General features: G+C 34.7%; 1 protein-coding gene across 1 annotated transcript in view; it reads right to left on the bottom strand.

Annotated features, from left to right (window-relative positions):
* LOC150107559 (QRFP-like peptide receptor) overlaps positions 1 to 8,144 on the bottom strand; it is a 22,411-nt gene extending 14,267 nt beyond the window's left edge. Inside the window, exon 1 of the mRNA XM_090392128.1 lies at positions 7,814 to 8,144. Coding sequence (XP_090248254.1) covers positions 7,814 to 8,144 — 331 coding nt within the window. The remainder of the gene's footprint in view (positions 1 to 7,813) is intronic.
* Positions 8,145 to 8,816: the final 672 nt, after the last annotated feature.

The raw sequence follows: 8,816 nt of genomic DNA, 5'->3' as shown, positions 1-8,816 counted from the left end.
GGATAATGTTTTAGCATTTCACAAGCTTCTTTGAAATTTCTCTCAAACAAGATTTTGATGCGGAGTAGGGACTTGGTGCCTTTTCAGTCGATTCTGTGGCATATTTGGAGTGCGTGGTCTCATAGGCCTGTTTTACCATAGTGGAGGTATTTAATGTGCTGTTTGTGTTCGTCTTTTCTGATTGGGACAGTGCGTCCTATTTCCCCTATGTAAGATAGGTTGCAGTAGTACATTGGATTTTGTAAACCCCCGTGTGGGCCAGGTATGGAAGAGGATCTTTGGGAGAGCTAAGTAAATTTTTTAATTTTGTAGGGAGTTTGAAAGCAGTCTCAATGTTGTATTTATGTAGTGTTCTGTCTATTTTTTCTGAAATGCCCCTAATTACAAGAATGTATGGCATTCTTGTAATCCTTTTTGCTTTTAGTGATATTTTTATGGAGGATCTTGTGAATCTTTTTTTATTGTAGAAAATTGTTTGAAATTGTAGAAAATGTTTGATTACGAGAACTCGTAATCAAACATTTTTTACAAATGTTTGATTACGAGTTCTCGTAATGATTTCGAATTATTGGTTCAGAGATTGTTCATTAGAGAAAATTGTTAGGGCTTTGTGTTTGAGGGTGCTGATGACGCCTAGTTTTTGTGTTGGATGGTATTATGAATTTTTATGTATATATTGGCCCTTGTATGTAGGTTTGCGGTAGACTGTGAAGGAGAGACAGCCTGAGGGAAGAAGTGTGACGCGTGTGTCTACAAAAGGAGAAGAGCTGTTGTTTTCGATTTCTATGGTGAGTTGAATACGTTTATGTTGTTGGTTCAGGTGGCTTAGGAATGTATTTAATGTTTCGCGGCCGTGGGGCCAAATGGCGAAAATATTATCAACATATCTGAGCCAGACTTTGGGCTTTAGGCTGGCCGAATCTAGAGCTCGTTGCTCGAAGTTTTCCATATAAAAGTTAGCTATTGGGGTGAGGGAGGGAAGTGGTGAACCCATGGCCATACCTTCTTTTTGTAGGTAAAAATTATTAAATATATTAAATAAAATAATTAAGGCTGTCGATCCCTTTACCATCGAAATCGGCTACAATAAAAAAAAACGGTTCACAAGATCCTCCATAAAATACCACTAATAAAAAAATATTACAAGAATGCCATAGCCATATCCTATATTAAAGGCATTTAGAAAAAAAATAGACAGAACACTACTTAATATAACATTATGACTACCTTCAAACCCCCGACAAAATTAAGAAAGTTACTTAGCTCTTCCAAAGATCCTCTTCCATACCTGGCCCACACAGGGGTTTACAAAATCCAATGTACTACCGCAACCTATCTTACATAGGGGAAATAGGACGCACTGTCCCAATCAGAAAAGACGAACACAAACAGCACATTAAATACTTCCACTATAGTAAAACAGGCTTATCAGACGACGCACTCTAAACATGCCATAGAATCGACTGGAAAGGCACCAAGTTCCTACACCGCAGCAAAACCTGGTTAGAAAAAATTCAAAGAAGCTTGTGAAATGCTAAAACACTATCCAAACCTGAACAAAAATGACGGATTAATCATTCCAAGAATGTGGAGGAACCCATCTGCAACCCTTATAACAACCAGAACAAGCCCCAGAAGGAAATTTCAATACGAGAGAACTTTAGAAATGTTTAATGTAGTTCCGTTCTTAATTTATTTATTTAATTAATTTATTTTTTATTTTATTTGATTTATTTAGAAATCCCCCCCACAAGAGATCACGCTAGATTAAAAGATTAACAAGCACCTAGATTCATTTTTCCTCTGTATAGTGCAGTGTCATGTAGCCTGTATCTTATACATGTGAATCTTTCCTGATGATGACTTCAATACAGAGCTCGAAACGTCCAATGTTACTTTCCTAATGTTAAGTAAAGTAATTACCCTAACACGTGTGTTGTGTCTACATAAATTCTTCACTATGAATGCTGACCACCGTATAACCTTAAAAGAAAGAATAAATCTTCACCGGATCGCGACGGATATTGAAACAAAACCACTAAAACACCGCCGTCTATTATCTTCCTCCTCAGATAAACTCGCAAAAGCTTCGAGGAAAAAAGCAGAAATGCCAAACAAATTATTATTACTGTTACTATATTGTATATAAAATTATTCCATAACCAATATCGTTAAAATGAAAGAGATCATTCTTAACATATTAAATGACCCATTATAAGTATGCATCTGAAAAAATGTAAAATATATTATTGTTATTAATATATATATATATATATTAATAACAATAATATATCACAACATATAATCCTACAATAATAACAACAATAATCCTACAGGTAGTACGGTAACTTTAACATATATATATATATATATATGTAGAAAGTATTTTACCTTGGGTATGATAAATGTTCAAGTTACCAAGCTATTTTAAACCTGGTTTTACTCCATTTCCCAAGTAAGCAAACAGACAAACAAGTCAAGTTTGCGCCTGCATGTGTTGCAAGTCTAGCTGATCCTACAGGTAGTACGGTAACTACAGGTAGTACGGTAACATGTATATATATGTATATATATATATATATATATATATATATACATGTAATACAGCCGTATGATATAGTAATCACTGTACTCATGACAAGTGACAAAGTTCAATTAGATTGGTTGACACAATAAGCAATCCCAGCCGCTAGTTGCAGGGTGGGCTCAAAATGTTAGCTCATCCAGTCTCGCCTTCTTAGCGGTTTAAAAATACCAAAACGCTAAGAATTTGACCCGCTGCGCCCTCTTTACATCTTTTCGAAGGGTTCAAAGGTGTATGCATTTTGAAAGCACACCCGAGCTATTAACGCGAATGTGACGCAATGTTTAGCGTCGAAAAGTGTCCTTTTCATGAAGCGCTAATGCTTTATTATCCTCCTGAAGAGGACAACGAAGCATTAGTATAGTATATTGTGTTCAATTTTAGGAATCGCGCGAAGTCTGCAAACAATTAGGGGAGTCTTTAACGGGAATAAATGCAAAAATATTATATTGGTGATACTGATATTTCGTGGATGAGCACCGCACACTTAGCACACTCGGAATATTCCCCTCTGATATATATATATATATATATATATATATATATATATATATATATATATATATATATATATATATATTATTTACTTAACCTTCTGGACTGAATAATTGTACTGAACAGATTATTCAGTCCAGAAGAAAATGTGATAGCACCTTCAATTGTATATTTGTAAATATTATGTATATGTAATGAGGACAATAAATTTGCTCTCATTACATATACAAATTATCTGATACCTCCAGGGAGTCAACGACTCATTGAGGGAGGCTATAAATCACCCGAATCAGCTGTCATACCTTTTCTTAAATTCATTCGCACTAGACGCGCTCACTACCCCTAAAGGCAAACTATTCCACTTACTCACTGCTCTGTGAGAGAAAAACCTAGCTCTTACTAAAAACCTTACTAAAAAATCTTACTAAAAACCTTACTTAGCTCTTACTAAAATCTAGTTTTTGACTGCGAACAAACTTAACTTCCATGGATGCCTCCATGTTCTCCTACCTTCCATACAACAAAAAATTTCATCAGTTGAAATGCTTTAACACCAACTCAAAAGTTTACAGACTTCTATCATATCACCCTCTTTCTCCTGTTAATGAGGGTCTGCAATCCACATGCTTGCAATCTGACCTCCATAATCTAAAGCCTATAATCCGGATGTAATCTTTGTAACTATTCTTTGCACCCTTTCCACAGCTTCTTTATCCCCTTGGAACGCGGGAGACCAAATCTGAGCACAGGTGTGGTATTATCAAAGTCTTTTAAAGAGACAAAGTGACTTCCTTATCCTTACATATCAAGGTTCGCTTGAACATCTCAATTATCCTCTGAGTTTGAACTTCAAATGTCTGTCCATTAACACACCAAGATCTCTTGCCTTCTTAGTTTCTTGTAACATAGCCCTGCTAATATAATAAATATGCCACTGTAACTCTAATCACACTAGTGTGCATAATCTTACACTTGCTAACATTAAACTGATAGCCATTTTCGTTTGCTCAAATTTCCAGCCTATTGAAATCATTTTGAAAGTGCTGAATATCAGTAGCATCCCTGATTGCAATGCCTATCTTTGCATCATCGGCAAACAATTGAACATCTGATGTTAGACCCTTCCTGATGTCATTAATATACAGGTTGAACAATAATTCACAGCCAGATTCACACCCAATGTATACCACTTTTTTGATATCTGTCTCTCAACCATCCCTGATCCGAATCAAGAGTTTATATGCCAATCCCATATTCTCCAGTTTATGCAACAGCCTTTTTGTGGTGTCCTATAAAATGCATTAGCAAAATCCAACATTATCTTAGTATATCCATTCCCTTTATCCAACTCAGCCGTAACATTGTTAAAAAATATGAGAAAAGTGCTATAACATGACCTTCCTTTAGTAAACCCATGCTGCTTCTTGCAGAGTATAGCCTGTTTGTCTACCCATTTATGTATGCGAGTTCTTACCAACTTCTCTAAAATCTTCACTACCAGAGATACTGATAGGCCAGTAGTTAGACACGTCATTTTTTGCACCACCCCTGTACAATGGAACTATCATACATTCCTTCAATTCCTGTGGTATCATTCCTGAGCTTAGACTCAAGTTACACAAATATGTGAAAGGCCTAGCCAATACGGGTGACCATACCTTTAGCAAACGTGCTGATATTCCATCTGTCTCTATTGCCAAATTCTGATCCAGGTTATGCAACAGCTCTTCAAACTCATTTTCATGAACCTCTAACTGTTTATCCAATTTATCAGTAGCACTGTGCACCATATTACATACAACTGGTTCATATATCTTAGGAAAGTGAGCACTCATTAACTGAACAATCTCATTAGCTTCCGACAACCGAATATCATCTGCATTCAATAAAGTTATTCTTTGACATCCAATCTTTCTTTTGCTTGCGGCATAACGATAAAATGCTTTTGGATTTCCTTTATCTTGCATGGCCAATTTCGTTTCATTCTCCAAACTAGTTACTTTTCTGGCATGACTTTTTTTTATATTTCGTAACTCTTCTCACTCTTATTCTCACGATATTCTTTCCACATAATCTTCTTGTTGTGGATCTCTTGCTTAATAAGGTTGCACATCCATTTCGCTCCCAACCTATTTATTCTTCAAACACTAGGAATACATTCAGTTACTGCCTCATTTAAGCACTTTTTCGAAGATTCCAATGCATTGCTGGTAATTTTCCTGGTAACTGATTGCTGGTAACTGATTCCATGGGATAAAGATAGTATTCTCCTAAGTTAATCATAATCTCCAGCTTTGTAGTTCAGCATGTAATCTGTTTTAATCGGAGAATCAATACAATTACTATTATTTTATTATTGTATTAATAAAAATTATATTATTTATAAACAAATAATATAAAAGTAACTAATATTTTATTATTATATCTTTAAAAGAGCAATCCAAGCAAAACTTTACAATGCTGTTAGGCAGAGGACTTTCGGGTACGAAAAAAGAAGTCAAAATACATCGAAATAGATTAAAGAATTAAGATAATTACGGCAGTAGACGACTTTCTCAGATAAAAGAAAAACGATAGGATAACTTTCACGTTTATTAATATTTATACATTTACAGGCCTAACTGAGAGTTTGGACAGTACTCCTCTTTTCAGTCTGTGAGTTCGCATCCCACTGGTGTGGCATAGATGATTTATATTTTCAACAACATTATTAGAAGCATGAATATCTTGGAATAAAAAAAAAAACGACCTACCATGTCTAGTCTCCACAACAAGGGTCCTGCGAATATTTCACACACACACACACACACACACACACACACACACACACACACACGAGGAATCTATCATCATCCAGAAAAGTGAGAAAAATTTTCCAACATCAAAAAAAGGTCCAATTTAATCGGAAGCGAACGGTCAAAATAAAAGATATTAATGTTAACTTAATATAAAAGAAATCATACAATAATTTAAACGAACAAGAATGATCAAGGCAACTATGAAATAAATGTTGAAAGTTTATTTTTCACTAGGTTAGACTATAATAAATTTAGTTTAATCTTTTATTCCAGTGAGAGCAAACAAAGTTTGCGCCTGAAAATATCTTGAGCACTGAATATAGTGTTGCACTATCTTACCTGGGTAAGTAGTACAACACCAAAGCGACTCGTAGCAAAGGTGGAGCAAGCTACCCAACACTCCTATCCCAGTATCTCCCATAATGCAAAACACATCTCCTTGTAGATATGTATATATATACTGTTATGCATTAAGGGATTGGCCACTACCCAGACTAGTTTCGACCTTTATTGAGGTCTCTTTAGTGGGAGCCAGGCCAAGAGTTGGAGATACCAGGCAGAAGCAGTAGCAAGGTCATCTTTGCCTATAGGAGTTGCCAAAAGGTTTGCCACCTTTTTTTTTTTTTATTAAATTACTCTGGATTTAGAGAAAGATGTTGAAAGTTTATTTTTCACTAGGTTAGAATATAATAAATTTAGTTTAATCCTTTATCCCAGTGAGAGCAAACAAAGTTTGCGCCTGAAAAGATCTTCAGGACTGAATATAGTGTTGTGTACTATCTTACCTGGGTAAGTAGTACAACACCTTTCAACATCTTCAAACTTTCAACATCTTTCTCTAAATCCAGAGTAATTTAATAAAAAAAAGGTAGCAAACCTTTTGGCAACTCCTATAGGCAAAGATGACCTTGCTACTGCTTCTGCCAGGTATCTCCAACTCTGGGCCTGGCTCCCACTGAAGAGATCTCAATAAAGGTCGAAATTAGTCTGGGTAGTGGCCAATCCCTTAACGCATAACAGTATATATATCCACAGGGAGATGTATTTTGCATTATGGGAGATACTGAGATAGGGATGTTGGTAGCTTGCCCCACCTTTGCTACGAGTCGCCTTAGTGTTGTACTACTTACCCAGGTAAGATAGTAGAACACTATATTCAGTCCTGAAGATCTTTTCAGGCGCAAACTTTGTTTTCTCTCACTGGGATAAAGGATTAAACTAAATTTATTATGAAATAAATGTTTCAATATTTAATGTTCTTTTAAAGTAAATGTCTTATATCAAAACGACTGATGTTAGAACAGAAACAAATAAAAAATACATACATTCTTTTGTTTTTCTATGTTTAAGGTTTTATTTCATAATCCTAAGTAGAAAAAATACAAAATTATTATTATTATTATTATTATTATTATTATTATTATTATTATTATTATTATTATTATTATTATTATTATTATTATTATTATTCTGCATCTTCATGGAGTAGAGGACTCATTGCAGGGGACCACTCCAAACTACGCTTATTTATTTGGCAAATGAATTTTCTGTATGTTAATTATTGCGTTCTCTAAAATATTTAAAAAATTTTATTGCTGAAAGCATTGTAAATAATATACACAAAAAGACAAAAGACTTTTAATGGGCGGTGGATGGCGTTATGAGTAGATGATAAATAGTGGCGTTGTGTGTTAATGGAAGGGATTTAATGAAAATTATGGATTTAATTTAAATTAATGGATTTAATTTAAAGAAAGTAATGCAGACGGTGGGTTATGTAGAGTGGTATGTCCTCTCCTGATGAGTCCTTGGACTCCTTGGAGGTGTCGCATAATAATTTGTAACAACAATTTTGTTTTCAAAATAAAATTATTGTTTTCATAAGCTTTTTTATAACAGGAAAATGATTTATTGTTGTACAGCAAACAATACTTACACATAACTTGTCCCAATGTCCATATTTCTGGATTGGTGTGCAACTCAATAAGAACTGTTGGCATGCATACTAACAAGACCAGCATATCTGCCACACTTAGATTTATGAGGAACACGTTGGTAGAATTCCACAGATCTTTTGTACAACATACTACAATAGGCACTAGACTATTACCCAACGTTCCAAATACCAGAATTATCACGCAGAACACTGTGGTAACTGTCCGAATATAAAGCGGTAATTTATGGGAACATTCCACACCCAGTTCTAGAAAAGAAGAGGACGACAGATTATCTGAAGTGGTATTACAAGACGAGATATGACTTTGCATTGCTGTAGAAGATATGTCATCGATATTCAATAGCAGTGTGAATCAAAGAGTAGCCTTTTCAAAGGTCGTTCTTTACATCTGCTTTTCCAAAGAATAACAAAATTTGTCATTAGAATTTTGAGCATTTTTATTGAAAATTTCATGATTCTCTACCTTTAGTGAAAAATAGAATTCCAATCTTCGTCTGGGTTTTTACCTCTGGAAGCAATGATCGCAGTTAATTTATATGTCTTCTTTTTCTTTGCTGAGATTTGAGTTGTTTATATGGAAAACCACACCTATTCGATACATGTTGAACTATAAAGAAAATATTTAAAGAGAAGCACTTTTGTAATTGGTATTTATATTTTAGATTAACAAATGAATTAAAGTATTATGTACGAGGGATGATTCACAAAAAAGTGAAACCGAATGTAAGCACTGGTGAGTTAAAATGTTAGGGAATGACGAGAAAATTTTGTACTTCGTTAAGTGCAGTGTGGAGACATCTAACTATGCTGCATTTCTGGTGCAGAAACCATTTGCAAGGCTAATTCTTACGAACTGCATTTCGAAAGAAGCGTTGGAAAATCGTTCTACAGAAAGTTTGTTTCTTGGTCTACTCTGGAAGCAGCCAATCTTTGACATTAATATGACAATTTATGTGACAATTTTAAAACTGGAATAACGATA

The sequence above is a fragment of the Typopeltis vanoorti genome, chromosome 4 (genome assembly GCF_054136105.1).
Source record: "Typopeltis vanoorti isolate ZY-2024b chromosome 4, IOZ_Tvanoo_1.0, whole genome shotgun sequence".
In the NCBI taxonomy this organism is placed as follows: Eukaryota; Metazoa; Arthropoda; class Arachnida; order Uropygi; family Thelyphonidae; genus Typopeltis; species Typopeltis vanoorti.
Note: the sequence above shows the minus strand (reverse complement) of the source record. Positions and strands in the feature narration are given on the sequence as shown.